The sequence below is a fragment of the Diospyros lotus genome, chromosome 11 (genome assembly GCF_014633365.1).
Source record: "Diospyros lotus cultivar Yz01 chromosome 11, ASM1463336v1, whole genome shotgun sequence".
Lineage (NCBI taxonomy): Eukaryota > Viridiplantae > Streptophyta > Magnoliopsida > Ericales > Ebenaceae > Diospyros > Diospyros lotus.
Window position 1 is genome coordinate 21,917,599 of NC_068348.1, and position 19,265 is coordinate 21,936,863.

At 32.5% G+C, this 19,265-nt stretch overlaps 1 protein-coding gene across 2 annotated transcripts in view; it reads right to left on the reverse strand.

Annotated features, from left to right (window-relative positions):
• The window catches only part of LOC127812691 (endoribonuclease Dicer homolog 3a), a 79,717-nt gene extending 74,925 nt beyond the window's left edge, over window positions 1-4,792 (reverse strand). For both annotated transcript variants that reach the window (XM_052353201.1, XM_052353200.1), the window contains exons 1-3: window positions 4,478-4,792; window positions 4,188-4,377; window positions 3,171-3,284 (exon numbers count right to left, since the gene is read on the reverse strand). In XM_052353201.1, coding sequence (XP_052209161.1) covers window positions 3,171-3,284; window positions 4,188-4,377; window positions 4,478-4,611 — 438 coding nt within the window. In that variant the 5' untranslated portion in view covers window positions 4,612-4,792. The remainder of the gene's footprint in view (window positions 1-3,170; window positions 3,285-4,187; window positions 4,378-4,477) is intronic.
• Window positions 4,793-19,265: the final 14,473 nt, after the last annotated feature.

Sequence of the window (19,265 nt, forward strand, 5' to 3'; positions counted from 1 at the left end):
TTACTAAGTTTAGGCTGCATAGCACTCCATAGCTAGGGCATAATCAGGGAATCTTCAATATCCCATGATGTGAAAGTGGGATCAAAGACCTTTGGAGGGGGGTAGTCAAGTGGCCAATCTTCCCTTGGCCTTTGAGGAAGGTCCTCACGAGCTGGGCCGATTGTAAGTAGTTCTTACCATCTAAGCAATAGGAATGATGCATTCCAAGCAGCTCTCTGGCTCCGATTGGCTGATCAACTAGAGTTTATTCTCCAGTTGTCATGGAAGGTACAGCTTCAGAAATTTTGGGCATGTTCACCGAAATAATCAGCTAAACAAAGAGAAAGCAGTGAAGGCTTAATCAGAAAGAACGGGAGAAAGAATGTGCAATGAAGGCACACTAGGATTTTAGGAAAAACAGGAAAGTATCGGTGGCTTTGATACCATGTAGAGAACTGAATAATTCTTCCTCATAATCGTATGTACATGATCACGTCCTCTTATAGGGGAGGAAAGATACAACATAAGGAAAACAACATCATACAAGAAAGGAAAAGATACATATATACATTCTTAGGAGAGTTTCCTAAATCTAAATTAGAAAAGTATCCTATTCCAGATTTGGAAACTTCTAAAACTAATTTCTTTGACTAGCATATAGCTCCTTCTTGATAATCCTTCGAGAACCAACAATTAGACCCTCATTGATATTTTGCAACCCCACCCCAAACCTGGGGGCTACTATTGTCCAAGGGTAACATAGCCTAGATGCGACCACTGAGGCACCCACGCTCGCTAGATCAACCCGAGACACAACTTCCACAGAGCCTTCCTCGAGACATGTATTAGTAATTGGTAGGTCATAAATTAACACCCCCCCATGTTGAGAATTAGGAACTCTATTTAATTTGACTCAAACTTCCTCACCCAGAGTGAGCATACCAAGTCTTATCCAACTCCCCCTGCCATACATTTCTTGATATTAGCTTTACAAAAGTAAGTTAATAGAATAGGCATACCCTATAATGGAGACCAAATGTAGCAGATTTTAAGTTTAAACAACAAAAGAGAAGGGGTCTATTTGATTTTGTTGTCAATTTGCATACGCTAGTCTTCAGTGTTCATTTTTATCTGTTCTGAGTTCATTTTCTATTAAAAATAAAAACTAAGAGTCTGTTATCTTTGTTGTTTTCATCCTGTTTTTCATTTTCAGTTTCTTAAAACACGTTTCTTTACCCATTTTTAAAAATTCATTTTGCAAAACACAAAAAAAAAAAAATTGTACAGAAAACCCAAAACGTTGAAATCACGTTTTAGCTGTTTTCAGCCAAAACACAGCCACTAATCCAAGACACGAAAAACACTTCCTTCTCTTCCACGTCTCTTCTCTCTTCTCTTTCTCTTCAAGCTCAATCACCACCACCATCCATGCCCGCCACTGCCCCTCCACGCATGCCGTTGCCACCATCCACGCCCACCACTGCCATCACCGCCACCGCCCTCCACGCTCACCACGCCCAGATCCGCCATCCACACCTACCACCGCCACCGCCCTCCACACACGCCACCACCATCACCGCCCTCCACGCACGCCATCACCATCCACGCCCGCCATCGCCATCACTGTCGCCGCCACCCTCCACTCCCAAATCCGCCATCATGCCCGCTACCGCTAGTCGTTTCTTCCTTCTGTCATTTCTTCCTTCCACCACTGCCCTCCACACCCAAATTGAATATGTAATATGGTTTTTTTTATTAATTTTTCTTTTCAATGATATTTTTAAAATTTTGGATAAATCAATATTTTTCTATTTTATGATTTATAATTTTTTTTAATATTTATGTTGTGGGTAATCTAAACCTCAAAATTAATGTCAGATTTCAATTTGTAGGTAAAAACAAATTTATCACAGAATTAATAGTTGAGTCAAATTAAAAATAGCTTTAGAAAGTACTTTGTAATTTTAATGCATTATATACGGTTAGATTATCAGTTATCTCTTGTATTATATTTTAAATTCTTTGAATTAAATTTATAATTTATTAATAAATATTAACAATTTACTTTGAATCAAAGTTATTGAATAAAATATTATAAAATAAATTTTCTCAAAATTTCAAAATAAATGCATTTTCCAGTTTTCTATTTTGAGAAATAATTTTTCAAAATAACAAAAAGAATGCGTTTTAAATAATCTCAAAACATACACTCAAAACACAAAACTGAAAATGAATTCAAAATTCAAAACTGAAACACAAAGAGAACATCACCTAAACATTTCATTTGGTAATCTTGTCATTTTTCAAAATTTTGAAATATAAACTGAAAATAGTGCTTGATAAAAAATGTTGTGCATTTTTATCATATGATTAAATATATGTGAAAATTACTTCATATTGAAAAAATGGTTGGTTGGTCCCCAAAAGTTGGATTGATAAAGGGAATGAATCCAGTCCATAGCTGAATGTTGGGTTAGTGAAGAGAGTGGTTGGTTGGTCAAATGAAAACAAAAATATGAACAGGGAAACAGCATTTTGGTGTTTCATTTTTTTCAAAAAAAATAAATGAAAACTATAAAACGAAAACAAACACCAAACATTGTTTTCTTTTTTCTCCAAAAAAACTGAGAATGAAAACAATAAAATGAAAATGACACTAATACCAAACGGGGCCTAAATAAACAATACACTCTCAGTTCTATAATATGAATCCATTAAACTAAATCTGCAATTTATCACATTGTAGATAAAACTAAACCTGTCAAAGACGAGCAAAAGGGCAACCTGTAAGGGACCTGCTCATCTTGGTATTATGCCATGGTTTACCCAATAATAAGTATGCTATGTACTGGGGGTTTACATAATCCATATATCAGCTGTTAGGGGTTAGGGTTCTTTGGCTTGGATGGAAAGTGTTGGGTCTGAGGCAAGATAGTAAAAGGAGCCCAACTTTTAACCTAATTCCTTGTCAAGCACTCCAAGCGAACGAGGGATGGTCTAGCCCTCAGAGTGAGTAGAGCAAATTTGAGCGGGAGAATGTGTCAAGAACCCTACATCGGGTAAGAAAGTGAAAATCCTAGATCATGTCATGGATGAACTTGGGATGGACGACAGATGTATCAGTGAAAATTGTCTACATAGATAATATTAGAAGTATGAAAAGAAGAAGATGGTGAAAGAATCCAACTCACATCATGTTCATTAATTTCCTTTGCCCAAGAATTAGCATTCCACTGGTCAACCCCTTTGGCTCCATAATATTCTTCAACCAGAAGATCTGTATGAACCTTTAAAACTTCAAATTGCTGCAGTACATGAAGAAAATAAATAAATAAGAAGTGAAAAGAGTCATATAACAGCATAACACTGGCAAAAATCAGGCAACATCTACATTAAGGTGAGAAAACAACCATAAACACTACATACTCATACAAAGTGAACAATAACAATTACAGGCTAAGCCTTAATCTCACTAGATGGCATCGGTTACATGAATTTTAAAACTCCAATCATCTCCATTTTGGTTCTAATCTAAGGCCATTATATCCTACATTTTTCATACAAATCGAGAAGCCAAAAAGAAATGGTTTTATTTTGATTGAAGATAAATTAACATTCAAAGATATAGCCAAAAACTGCAGGTGAGTTGGAATAAGCAAAGTGAGCAATTGAAGGTAAATGTCTAAACGAAAGGGTTAATTACAACCAAAATAAAAACTGAAAGTTTTCAATTTACACCAAACTTCTAATTTTTCAAATAGTAGCATCCTACTTTTATTTAATTTCAATTATGAACAACTGTCTACCCCTATTAGATGTTAGCGTTAAAATATGATGTGGCAAACTAATTTTAATTAGTTGACAAAAATTATCCACCTTACCATACAGAATACCAAAAAACTAATCAAAAACTGAAATAATGCACACAAAAAAAGTGATCAAAAAATTGAATCTAATGGGGGAAAATTTTTGCTACCTAATCATCCAACTCATTACTCATCAGCTTATCATATTATATTTTAATAGCAATATCTAACAGGTAGGCGACCGTCCATAATTGAAAGTAAATAAAACTATAATGCTAGTATTGAAAAAATTAATAGTTTGGTCTAAAATTAGAAACTCAATGAAGTTTTATGTTTTATAACTAACCCTAAACAAAAAGATTAAGCGTTCAATAAACTCCTATTGCAAGCGGAAAACCATGCCTGGTGAACTAGATGAACCGTGGGGGCCAAAAACAGGATCAATTTCTTGTCATGATTAGGGTGAGTGATATTGAGAGATGGAGCAATGTGTTTGATGATCATCACTGCTATCATCGTCTTGCCAGCACCGGTGTCCAACACGGCAATCGTATTTCGCCGCAGCGCCACTTGAAACACCTTCGATTGATACCTAAACAGCAATCACAATCAGCAACTGACCAAGACGAACACTTCACACGACAGCAGATAAAGTGGTTGGAGTGTTAGAAAGGGAAGGGGCTTTCACATACTCTCTTGGTTGGAAATTTTGAGTAGCAGCAACGTCGATGTCCATGGGATCATCAGAGCCAGAGCGCTTCTCCGACCCATTTATGCCTTCGAAGCTTCGCTTCAGAGGGTTTACTTTCTCCCTGGAATGCCCCATTTTGGGTGAATCCCTCTCCTTTTCGAAGCCAAAACGCGGTTTCTACCAATAAACACACACAAATATATCGAATGAGTCTCTGTGTTTCCCTTTCTTTCTCCCACTAATCAACTACAACTGGAAGAAGAATGGAGGACGGAAACATGGTTTTCGCTCGTCGAGTTTGTTCTAATTTACTGCTATTTGTAAAAGGGATTTCCAAGAATACCAACGGAAACAAGAAATTGCGCGTTTGTTGCGTCTTGATTAAAGAAATTATAACTTCTAACTTCTTAGATTATAACTTATAAAACTTAGAATAAGTTATGAATCTGCTTGCTGTAACTTCTTAAAAGTTATAGTTAAGTAATTGTGGTGTTTGAGTGTGATTTTGTTCACTCTTTTAGCGGGAGTGATGGTCACCCTCACTGTTTTTGTGAGGGTAAAAAATAACGGAACGACAATTAAAAATTATCTCATGTCGTTCCGTTATTTTTCACCCTCACAAAAACAGTGAGGGTGACCATCACCCCCGTTAAAGGGGGTGAACAAAATTACTCTCGTGATGTTTGATACCATAAGCTGTAAAATAATTTATTTTTGTATAATTATCCATGATACCCTTAGTAGTTATAGAATAATAATTTAAAAATTAATTAGTGTATATGTATAAGTTTCAAGTGTTATAAAAAAATTAATTAAAGTATAGAGAGAGAGGAAGATGACGAGAGAGAGGAAAAGATCTAAAAATAGAGATGGTAGTGGAGAAGAAAAATCCATAATTATGTAGACAAGAGAGTAATTTTTTGTTAAAAATAAGGGCAAAATTGTTATAAAAATATAATTATTTAAGCAGAAGTTGTAAAAGCTAAGGTACCCCAATTTTGAAAAAATCAACTTCTACTCCTTTTTAAAAGTCAATAGAAATTATAAGTTAGAATTATATAAGTTAAAATAAATACTATATCTTAACTTTTTTAAAATTAAAAATTAAAAGTTACAACTTGCCTGCCTCGAATGAACTCGCAGATGAAAGCGCTGAGAACGGCAAAGCATTGTTTTCCGGACTGGCAGTGGTACCACTCATAAGCCATGGGCAGTGCATCCCTTAGTTTTTATTAATATTTTTTTTTATAAATTTTAAAGATTTATTTGGAAATTTATTTAAATAACATTAATTTTTTTCCCCAAAACTAATATTTACCTTTCCTGAGTTATATGAGGGTTAATTATTTTTTCGTTTATAGTTAACGAACGGTTGTTAACTCTGTAATTTTTCAAAATGCTCTCATTTTCTCTTTTAATATAATAATTACATTAAAACAAAAAATATAACATTTTAGGTGATGGTGTTAATTCCAGGATTGAATTGGATGGTTCAAAATCTATAATCTTTATAGATTTAAAATAAAAGAAACACTAAAAGTTTCTACTATTAGTTTAAGGGTTCAAATAATATTTCAAACAACTTATTTTGATTAGGGTTGATAATTTTTGACACGACCCAATTGCACGACACGAAATGATATGAAGTTAAATGGCTTAGAGTTGGGGCTAATCGGGGTTCGAGTCATAACCTGTTTATGACACGATTTTTTTCATGTCTTAGACGGATCAATCCGTCTAATCCGTTTAGATACGTAATGACCTGTTTAATTAAACGGATTGATCCCAATACATTAACACGATTATATATAAAATGACGTGTTTAATTAAAAGGATTAGTGAGTTGATCTGAACACGTTAACGCAATTATACACGAAATAACAGGTTTAAGACTAATTTATAAAAAAAAAATTAAAACAATTATAATATTAAAAAAACTATTATGTATTCAAAAATTTTATGATTATAATTTAATATTTATAATTAGTAGATCTAATATATAAATTGTTGGGATGATTGTATTTTATTTTCTTTTTGGATGTATTTTATTTTGCATGTTAGATGACTTTTATTATATGTTGATTGTTGAGGATATTTCTATTTTAACAAGTTAAACATGTTTTATTCGTGTTAATAGGTTTTTATTTGTGTTAACGTGTCGTGTTGTGTCGTGTCTGTTCATGAATAGGTTACCATGTCGTATGTAATTTTTTAACTTGTTTATTAAACGGGTTACACTTGCCTAGTCGTATAATCAGTTTAATAAATATGTTCATGTTAGGGTTAAGAGTTTTGACACGATTAGTTAATTATGTCGTGTTCATGTTTGTCATAATCATATTATACATGTGTCTCGACACAACACAATTATGACCTGCAAACCCATTTTGTCACCCCTAATTTTGATGATAACAAATAAATGTCAATTTAATTTTAGATTATCTTAAGAAGTCTAAGTATTAAGGGACGTCTTTCATAATATTTTCTCTTATTTTAAGCCTTCAAATGTCTAAAAGGACCCCTTAGACCTCCAAATCTTTTCAAAAATCAAGTTTATGTTTTAAGACTTATTGGAGCTTCAAAAATAAACTTTTGAGATGTTTAAACTATTATAGAAACACATCTTCTATTACAAACTTTATTCATACGTCCAAAAAAATGTATATAAATGTCTGAACCTCTCCAAAATGATTTTTCTAATGTCTCAATAAAATCCATTAAACATGAGTTTAGGAATATTCTTAACTAAGCTCTGTTTAGAAGTTTGAATAAAGACAATTTTATTTACCATTTTCTAGGTTCCATAATCTTTAAAAATTTACAAAAAATAAGATATTGTTGGTTGTTTGTAACTAATATCTCTGATGAAAATAAAAATCTCTTCCAATTATTTTATGGCAAAACAAAATCAAGCAAAATTGTCTTTTTCAAATTGGATATATAGGTTTTTGTTACATATGTGTCCTTAATTTTATATTTTACCTATTACATTTTAACTTTGATCACTTTCTTATCTTTTTTTATCTCCATCTTACTTATAGTGTGTTTGATTACACATATTTTTTATGAAAAATATGTAATTATTATACATTTTTTATGAAAAACAATCAATCACTCTTAATTTTTTCATGAAAAATATGTATGGTACAATCATTTAAAGATTCTTTTCATAGAATTCATTTTCCAAGGAGGTGAGGTGGTTTTTGTTTTCTAGGCAATATTACATAAAATTAAATTTTAGATAATGCAATCAAACACACATTTAGAGATATTTCTTCCAAATTGTCGTCTTCTCTCTTAATCTTATTTTTGTAAATTTTCAATATTTCATTAATGAAAAAAAGGGTGATTCTAGTTGAGAGTTCACAAATTATATTTCTTCTTTTTATTTTCGCTCTAACAGCTATTTTTTTAAAGTGAGGACTATAAATGAAAGATTTCTATAGAGCATCAAAGTAACAAAAATCTGGAAACTCCTAGAGTACTCAATTGCTCAAGGCAAAGACAGTTTATTGTTGGAGTTGAAGCATTGAGGAAGATTCTTATTTGTACTTTTTTTTGTTTATGTTGTATTTAAAACTCTATAAGTTGTATTAAATTTTCTATTAAAGTGTGTTTGATTGCACACATTTTTCATGAAAAATATGTAATTATTACATATTTTTTATGGAAAACAATCAAACACTCTTAATTTTTTCATGAAAAAATATGTATGGTACAATTATTTAAAACTTATTTTCATGGAATTCATTTTCTAAGGGGGTGAGATGATTTTTGTTTTCTAGGTAATATTACTTAGAATTAAATTCTAGGTAATGCAATCAAACACACCTTTAGTGTAATTACTTAAATGAGAAAACTATTGTCTTAATATAAAATACTTGGTTTTGTCTACAATAAGGTCTTTTTCTTAAGCAAATCATAGGTGGAGGGTTTGTCTCACTACGCAGGACAAGAAATCGAACCAATGGTCTACTGATATGAATCCCAACTTATCATGACTCAACCACTTGATTTGTACCCTGAATGCTACAAGAAGGTCTTTTTGATTTGGCAAAGGTTTGTATTTGTTTTATTTTTTATCTCCATTAAAAGTTAAAATTATACTTAACAGAAATTTCAATGTTTTTCTCAAAAAGATAAGACATAATCTTAAAAGAGTCAAAGCTATATAAATTTCTCTTGTTCTTGACTATATTTGTGTTTATTTTCATATTTTGCAAACATCTCGATTCACCGTCTTCTTAGCTTAACATATAAAAACTATTCAAATTAAATATAAAAACTAAGTTAAAATAAAAAAAATAGTCAATTCACCATCATCTTAGCTTAACATCTAAGCAACAAATGATATCATAGTAGGTTCCTACGTGTTTTTGATCACTTGTTCCAACCCAAATTATTGCCACATTCATTGAAAATGACACAATTGAGAGGTAGGCAACAAACAAACATTTCTTGTTTAGTAGAACAAATTACACGTATTGAAAAGTTAGCATGAGAATACATACATGTTCAAACAAATAATTATGAAGCATGGAAAGTAATAACCAAAGGCATAGATCTTCCTATCAAAACTAAAGATGGTAGTAAGGTAGTTTCCAAGCCAGACAATAATATGATGAAAATGACATGAAAACAACATAGAGTAGTGCAAAAGTTTTGGATCTCTTGTATTGTATTTTGCCTCCTACAAAGTTTAATAGAATATTTGATTTTGGATCTCTTCACAAATCATATCATAACCATGAAATTATGAGAAAAATCTTCAAATGTTTGTCAAATGATTGGAAGCTAAAGGTAGAAGTCATTCAAGAGTCTAAGAACCTTCTTGCCTCAATGAGCTTATGGGGTCTCTCATGACATATGATATGGAACTCCAAGAAGATGAAGAAGACAACAAGAAGAAGAAAAGCAAAGTTTTCAAACCCATCAAAGAAGACACCTAACTAAATAATAGAAGTGGCGATGATAAGATTGAGCTTATTTTAATGGCCAAAGGTACAAGTGAAAAGAAAAAAATTGACAAAAAGAGATTGAGAAAGAAAATGAAAGAATTACAGTGAAAAGTGAAAAGAGCCTTTAATTATTATGAATACAAGAAACTTGGATACATCAAACTTAGGCGTCCAACTATAAAGAAAAATAAGAAAGAAAAGAAGAAAGGCATGGTGGTTACATAGAGCAATAGTGTAATACCCTAAAATTTTAGTAATTTTAGGACATTTAAAAAATTAACTTTTATGAAAATAAAAATTGGGGAAATTATGAGTTCCAAGAAGTTATTTGGAATTTTTGGAAATAATTTTTTTCAATGAAATATATATTTTTGAAAATGAATTAATACTTGTGTTAATATATATGTATGGGAATAAAAATAAAAAATCTAGAAATATCTATGCGTGGAAAAAAAATATAACATATTAAATATAAGGATAAGATTAGAATGATAAAACAAAGTCAGGTACTCATAATGTTCATACCTCACCTAAAGTTGTTTTGGGTATATTCTCATACTTTATCCTTAATTGGTAGTTAATCTTCGAAAATACCTTAAATCCTTATGGTTGATCAAACAACTCCTTAATCCCGGGGAAAAAATACTTTTTCATAACAATAACTCAATTTAGTTGTGATAATCAATACGTATCTGAAGGTTCATATCCTTTTCTTTTTCATGAAAATGACTAATTTTCCCTATATAGACATACTAGGCCTAGTAAAACCCTTTTTTAGCTAAAGCCATCCTATATGGTGGTATTGAAATAAGGCTTGCCCCTAACAAAATTCCAATAAAGATTATTCTACAAAAAAAATTATTGCAACAACACATTTTTACTTTGATTAAATTTCACACACCACTCATAAGGGTTGATTAAATTACATCGACCACTCTTATGTTTTCAATAATGGCATAAACATCCCTTGAAATTTATAAACATGGATCATGTAACTCCATGCCATTAATAAATACCTATTTTTTTTTCTAAATTCTCAAAATTCCCACGTAACTCCATGCTATTAATAAACACTTGTTAATTTTTTTCATAAATTCTCAAAATTCCTCTATCTCCACTATTATTATACCAAAAAAAAGAAAAATATAGGTTGTCAATGATGGCATTGCTGGCAATCATCGTCAACCACTTGCTTCGAACCCTTCAAACCTAAATTCAAACTCAATTTGATTATGGGTTCAAATGAACCTTACTAAACCTAGATTATTTGAAACTTAGAAATCTAGCTTTGACAACCATTTTTGGGTTTATTGAATCTAAATTAACCAAGTCAAAAATCTCCACTAGGAAAGCCTCATTTGAAAATCTTTAATAAACACATCACAAAGACTCAATCACTAGGGATGAAACTCCCCAAATCAAAGAAAGATGATGAAAAATCCCTATCTAGATTGCAATAAAGGTTTATACATAAACCCCTATCTCCATTGATCAAGGTGATCAAGGTTTTTGATTGGATTTTTTTCAAGATATGGATAGATGATCACCAATAACCAACAAAAGAAATGAAGAAGAGAGAGGAATAAAGCTACCAGATGGAGACTATTGTTGGCTTATGAGAAATGAGAGAAAAAAAGAGGCGAGAGCAAAGAGATAAGAGAGAAAAATAGTTTAAATATAGGGGAAATAGTTAATTTACTTGTTTTGTTAATAGGAATGGAAATTGGTGACATTTTCAAAAATATATGATTAGTCGATGTAATTTAGACAAACTTCAATGGTGGTTTGTGAAATTTACCCTAATTTAAATTTTTTCACATTTTACTTACATAATTAACTCATTTATAGCATTTAAAATTTTGAAGTTCGAAAAAAAAAATAATGTCTACACGTGAAATTAAAAAATATTTATAAAAGTATTAAAAAACAAGCAAGTCCGTTTAGCTTTGCTCAACTCATTAAGACTCATAGGTCACAAACCCAACTCAACTCTACTTGTAATCCCACCATCTAGGCCAATTTGGCTTGGCTAGTCTCAGACATGCTCATGAGCCAAGCTAATGTCTTTCTCAACAAGTGAGCTAGTCTTAGGCTAACTTATTTAGTAAATAGGTCGAGCCTAGTTAGGCTTGCACGGTGTGGCAAGCCTAACATGAGCTAAGCTAAGCTAGCTCAAACTAGCTCGTTGGCATCTTTAACTAGATTTCTACAAGAAATGCACACGTGTGTGCATATTCTAAACATGTATACATATGCATAGGCATACATCTACAAATTCATATAAATATTTATGAGCAAAGATGTTTAAAAAATTATGTAAAGCATGTACCTTAGGTCGTGTGTGTAGCTAATTTGGGTGTGTGAGAGTGAAAATGGAGAGACGTTTAAGGCATTCAGATGGCAAAGGTGATGAGAAAGAGAGAAGGATTAGGGTTTAGAAGTAGAAAGTCACTATCAAGCCAAAAAAAATAAGTAGATGGTCACTGCTAATGAGAAAATAATGTCATTCTTTTCAAAATTTACATTATTTCCATTGCAAAGGTATTGATGGGAATTTGGCTACTTGGTTCAACCAAGTCAAGCAATCTAACCGATCCAACTATCATTGTCATTCATTTTAATGAAAAACTATTGCTAATGTGGAATTAATGTTGTTTCTTTTTAATGGATAAGCATTGCATCAATTAGTGTTTTTATCAAATAATTGATGTGTTAAGTTCAAGGGTAAGTAAATATGATTTTGATGATAATAAAAATATTTTTATATAAATGTATTTAGCCTTATGTAATGTAAATTATATACTTTCATGTCTATGTATCTTAAGTCGACTGATGGTCTAGTCTAAGTCAACTGAAGTGAGATAGAATGTTTAAATCTCGTTGTACGCCATTTAAGTAGACTGAAGTTATTCTTTGGTAGACTGAGGTTGGCCAGAATGTTGGCCTCATGTCTTAGGTCCACCTAGCCTTCAACCGAAGTTATGTTTTTGGTTACTGGACAACTTCGGTCAATCAAAATTGTGCCTTCAGTAGACCGAAATTGATTCATCATTGATGATTATCCCAGTTTTCTATATCTTTTGTTGTTGCATGCTAAGGGTATATTTCTTTATATTTGTTTTATCATTGTTCTCAAAGTCATATTCTAATTTTCTCTTGAAATTTTGTTTTTAGAAAATGTTGTTCCCTTAGCATTCATTTTTTTTTACTTTTTATGCAAATAATTCTTTGTTGTGTTTAAGATTTCAACTGATGCTAGCTGGAGTTGGAAAAAAGTGAAGAATTTTTTGAATTTTAAAAAATTATTTATCTCTCTATTTGTAATAGCTAGTTCTCTGAAAGTGTGTATAAATATAAAGTAAGTATGAAAGTTAAAAAAAAAAATAACAAAACAAACTTGAGAAAACATTTAAACAAGAGTGAGATGATTCAAGCGCTGAAAGTATGTTGGATGGTGACATTCTCAACCATTGGTGACTCGTTTGAGATTGTCTCTGGTTGTAAATTTGTTATTTTTACTCACTTATTGTGTTAGGAGATTATATTTACTAGCAATATACTAGTGGTTCTTGCTTAAGTAAGGGATTGTAAATTGGTTATAGCTCCAATTAAAAACTAGTATTGATTCTCCCTAGTGAAATCTCAAACTAAATCTTGAAAGCCTCAAGTTCAGTCTTGAGAGAGAGGATCAGGCTCTTTAAAGAACTGAGCCTCTATAAAAATTCTCTTATTTTCTATGGTTGCTTGATTTTATTGTACTTATTCATATTACAATTACCATATATTAAAATCACAAATTCAAGAGTTTTCAACAAGAGATAAGATTTTTAATTTTCAAAAAACCCAATTCACCCCCCTTGGATATTTATCTGGGTAAAAATTGGTATCAAAATAGGTTTATAATCTAATCTAGTTATCTGTTACTCTTTCTTATGATATTTATCTTTTATATTTCACTATGACAGTCATTATTGGTAATGGTACAGTTGAAGGTCAGTCTACAAATAGACCTTCTTTGTTTAATGGTACAAGCTACACCTATTGGAAAGCTATGATGAAAATTTATATTTGAGTAAATGATTATGATGCATGGAAAGCCATAAATCAAGGTATAAAAATGCCTACCACTGAAGTAGATGGGGAAGTAGTTTTAAAATCTGAGAAAATTTTTGATGAAAAAGATACTGGAAGGCACAAAGCAATGCTAAAGCTATGAATCTTTTATATTGTGCACTTTCACCACTGAATTTAATAAAATCTCAGGATGTGACACAACTAAGGAAATATGGGATATGTTATAGGTAACACTTGAGGGGATTGATCAAGTTAAAGAAACTATGATTGGCATGATTTTCCATAGTTATGAACTTTTTAAGATGAAATTTGATGAGTTTATTTCTAAAATGTTTACTATATTTACTTTTATTATTAATAATCTTAAATATCTTTTCAAAACTTATCCTAACCATAAAATTGTTAGAAAGATTTTAAAGTGTTTACCAAAAAAATGAAAGCCCAAAGTCACTATCTTCCAAAAATAAAAAAATCTCAAGACTCTTGCCCTTGATAAGCTGATGGAATCTCTCATTACCTATGAGATGAAACTCAAAGAAGAAGAGGACAACAATAGTAAGAAGAAAAGAAACCATTGCGTTGAAGTCCATTAAAGAAGAAGATTAAAGGGATGACAGTGACGAGGATGATAAGTTTTCCCTTATAACAGGAAGATACAACATGTTGATGAAAATGAAGCTTCTTAAAAAGAAACCTCAAAACAAGGGCGTATCCAGGAATTTAGGTTGGGGGGGCTGAATTTTTAAAAAGTTAATGTAATAAAATTCTTATATAACCAAAAAGTCAATACAACAAATTTTCATTAAACTTGAGCTCGAAGAGGTTTTGAAACAAAAAATTCATCTACAACTGAATCTACATCTATTGTAAAAGCAATTTTTCTTTCAATGTAGAGTGTCATACAATCAGCAAGGAAGTCGTCATCCATTTTGTTACGAAGTGTTGTCTTCAAAAGTTTCATTGCTGAAAATGCCCGCTCAATAGTTGCAGTAGAAACGGGTAATGTCAATACAAGACGAATCAATCTAGTTATCATAATGTATGTATCTGACATTCCACTGTTGGTTAACTCCTGGCACAATTCAACAAGTGTAGATACTTGAAACCTTTGGTCAGCAATCACATCATGAACATAATACTTCAGCTCATATTCTAAAGCACAAATATCTTGACTGCTAAAATCTTCAGGATAGAACTTCTTTGCAAGTGTACAAATATCATCACTATTGAATGATTCAAATGAATTTCTGGGATCCAATAAAGCTACACTGAGAGAAAGGAGTTCTACTGATTTATCATTAAATCATGTACTTAACTCCATCAATACAAAATCAATTGTTTCATTGAAAACATCAAAATGATAATGGTGCTCAACTGTAGTCTCATCACTACAACGACCAATCATATATGAAGAATCTAGATCCGGTATGTGAATGTTGTGTCTTGAACAAAAATCTTTTACTTCTTGAAGAAACACTTCCCAACATTTTTCTCTCAATTCTTGAAGGATAAGTTTCGCAGTAGAAACAAATCTCATAGCAGCCAAAATTTCTAGTGATTTTTTTTTAAGGGCTTGACAAAGAACATCAGTTATTCTCATAATTTTGTGCATTAAAAGCAAATTAAACACAAATTCAAAGCATGCAAAGTGTCTATAAGCGCCACGGACTTCAGCTCGAGAACTTAGTTTTGAACAATGAACTTTAAGATATTCAAGCACCTTGCAAGTTGCAGAATACATGCCTATCATGCTTTTTACAGAATCATAATAAGAACTCCAACGTGTTGCTCCAGCACATTGCAAATTACCTATTTGATTGGTTCCACTTCCAGAATCACGCTCTCCAATACTCAACATATGCTCAACTTCTTTTCTTTGAGCATTTTGCAACTTATTAATGCGTTGAGAAGAAAAATTAATAATATTGATAACATTATCCAAATGAGAAAAGAATTCCCAAATAACACTGACATCCTTAGTTGCAGAAATCAATGCCAGTTGTAACATGTGTGCAAAGCAATGAACATAATATGCATATGGATAATCTCTAAAAAATAAAGCTTGAAGTCCATTCCAAGTACCACGCATATTATTAGCACCATCATATCCTTGACCTCTCATTTTGCTAAGTTGAAGGTCGTGTCGAGCAAGAATATTAGATATCTCATTTTTTAGGTTTAATGACATGGTGTTACTAACGCTTTGATTGCAAAAAAAAGTTCTGTCAAAATACCACAACTATTCACAAACCTCAAAATAATGGCCAATCACTCTCGGTTAGATTCATCTTTTGCTTCATCCACAAGAATACAAAAGCGTTCATCTCCAACATCCTCACGAATTATTTGTCGTACTCTGTTAGCCATAATATGCAAAATATCCTTCTGAATATTTGGAGCAATGTACTGAGCATTTTTCGGAGCATTATCTAATACAACTTTATCAACTTCCATACTCAATTGTGCAAAAGCCTTAAGCATTTGAATAAAATTCCCACGGTTCAATGAAGATGAAGATTCATCGTGACCTCTAAAGGTACAACGTTGAAGTGCTAGTAACCGAACAGCTATAACTGAAGCCCTTAGGCGCAAGCGATTTTTTTGAGATTCCTCTTTTGTTTGTGAATGAATTACCCTTTAAATATGTTGAGACGGATTCATTAAATCTTTAGCCATTCTCACACAATTCAAGTGGGGTAACGAAGGTGCAGAACCAACATGAGTAAGAAAAGTACATTTATTTCCTTGGTTAACCCTTTTTCAATTGTCAAATCCCACAGTAGCCAATGTTGAAATATTTGATGAATGACCATCATTCGGAAATAGAAAACAGTAGAAACAATATGCCTTGTCTTCTGAAGGTGAATATTCTAACCACCAAAATTGATTGAACCAATTTTTCTGAAAACTCCGACGTTGATTTCCAAAAGTGGTCTTCTTGTAATTCAAAAGTGATGGTTGATATGGCCCAACTAGTAGATATGCCCGTCTAATCTCATCCCGTGCATTAATAGGAAATTCACAAATTTGTTTTCTTTTCCCCGGATCCCGTTCAATACAAGAAGACCATTGACATTCAGGATTTGAAGATGGAGAAGCTTCAATTTCAGGAGATAAACTTGAAGCTTCAATTTCAGGAGATAAACTTGAAAGAATTGGTGTAAATTCACTAGATTGATTTTGCACATTATGAGTTGAAGTACTTTCACTAGTATGATGATCTCTCTTTCTGAAAAAAGATAAAAATGTTTTTCCTTTCTTCGCAGAAGGTTGTTGTTCCATTCTAAATTCTAAGATACACAAACAAAGAATAACACAATTCAATAATCAAACAATTAAAATATTTAACTCAAGATTTGAGGCAAATGCAAAGCCAATATAAGTTATATAACAATTGTATTCCTAATTGAATGCAGCAGTCAAACAGACAGCCAACTCTAAGCAGACACAAAATTAGCAAAAAAATCACTCATAACTTGCTCAAAAAAGACAGCAGTTTCAACCAATCAATCAACAACAAATCAACTAATCAAGCATAAATAAGTAAAAAAAATGACAAAATATAAAAAAAAATTACCTAGATGTCAATCGAATGAAGGCAGAGGCAACGAGGAGCGAGCAAGGGCGAGGCCGAGAGGCGAAGGCCGCAGAGTAGAGGGCGAGAGGCGAGAGCGGAGACCCGAGCCAAGAGGCAGCGTTGCACGACTCTCACACACGCAACAGCTAGAACCAGCGAGAGCGAGAGTGGAGAGGGGTCGAGCAAGAGCAAAGAGAAAATGGCGAGGGCAAGTGAGAGAAAAAGAGGTAGAGAGGGAGGGCGAGGGTGAGCGAGAGCAAGAAGGGTCGAGCGCGAGCAAGAACGAGGCAGAGAAAGAGAGCGAGGCAGAGAGCGAGGGCCAGGGCGAGCGAGATGTAGAGAGCGAGGGACCGAGAGCGAGCGCGAGCAAGAGAGAGGCAAAGAGCCAGGGCTTAGGGCTAGCGGGAACGGATGTTGGCGGATAAGAAAGAGAGAGCAGCGAGGGTGAGAGAGCGAGAGTGAGGTTGAGAGTCAAGAGAGGAAGAAGACTTGGGGAAGATAAGGGTTTCAGCAAGCAAGTGGGGTGGGCTGAGGCAGCGAGGGTGAGAGAGCGAGAGTGAGGTCGAGAGTCGAGAGAGGAAGAAGACTTGGGGAAGAGAAGGGTTTCAGCAGGCAAGTGGGCTGGGTGGGGTGGGGTGGGTCGAATTTGGGGTGGGCTGGGGCAAAAAAATTATAATTTTTAGCCTATTAATTTTTTTTTTCTTGTTCAGCCCAGGGCAGCTCACACTTAAATCTGCCCTTACCTAAAATAAGATAGAGGAATCTCAAAAGAAGAAGCTTGTTATCTATTATGAGTGTAAGAAACCTGGTCACATCAAGCCCAAATGGCCATTACTTAAGAAATCAAAGAATAAGACATTGATGGTGGCATGGCCTGACAATGAAGAAATTGAGTACGATGAAGGACCTCAAGATGAGACTGTAAGTGTAGTTCTCATGACTCTTGAGGATGAGGAAAAACCAAAGTCTTAATGGAGCTGAAAATGATTATTGGATAACGGATACTCAAGGCACATGACCAAAGATCCAAATAACTTCATTGAACTAGAATCAAAGGATGGAGGTTTTGTAACTTTCAGGGATAACGCTAAAGATAAAATAATTGGTATTGAAAAAATAGGTAATGCTCAGTCCACTATTATTGAAAATGTGCAACTTGTTGATGGATTGAAGCATAACTTATTTAGTATAAGTCAACTATGTGATAAGGGATATATTATAATATTTGAGTCATCTAAATGTGTAGTTAAACATAAGTCAAATATCATATTTGTTAGTTAAATTTATGAAAAAATATATATTGTTGACCTAGATGATTTATTAGCAAACAATGTAAAATGTCTATCTGTAACAAATGAAGAATGTTGGATTTGACATAAGAAACTAGGTCATGATAGTATGGACTTACTTTCAAAATTAGTAAAACTTGATCTAGTAAAAGGATTGCCTAATATAAACTTTGAAAAAGAAAAATTATGTGATGCATGTCAACAAGGCAAACAAGCAAATTTTTCATTCAAATCCAAGAATATAGTATCAACAATTAAACTTCTTGAATTACTTCACATGGATTTATTTGGTCAAATTGGAACTCTTAACTTGGGAGGACAAAGATATTGTCTTGTTATTGTTGATGATTTTTCTAAATATACATGAGTCGTGTTCTTAGTTTCAAAAGATGAAACATATGATTACTGTACAAAATTCTATAAAAAAATATAAAACAAAAATAATCTCAAAATAATTAGTATTAGAAGTGATAGAGGCAATGAACTTGATAATCAATATATAGAACTCTTTTGTAACATAAATGACATTGATCATAATTTCTCAACTCCTAAAACCCCCCAACAAAATGGAGTAATGACAAGGAAAAATAAAAGTCTAGAAGATATGGCTAGAATAATGTTATGTGATAATAACCTACTTCAATATTTTTGGGCAAAAGCTATAAATGCTATTTGTTATATTTTAAATAGAGCCCTTATAAAACAAATTTTTAAAAAAATGCCATATAGATTTCATAGGAATAGAAAATCTAAAATATGTCACTTTCATGTATTTGGATGTAAATGTTTTATGTTGAATAATAACAAAGATGCCATAGAAAAAGTTGATCATAAATTTGATGAAGTAATATTTGTAGGATATTTGTGGATTAATAAAATTTATAGAGTTTT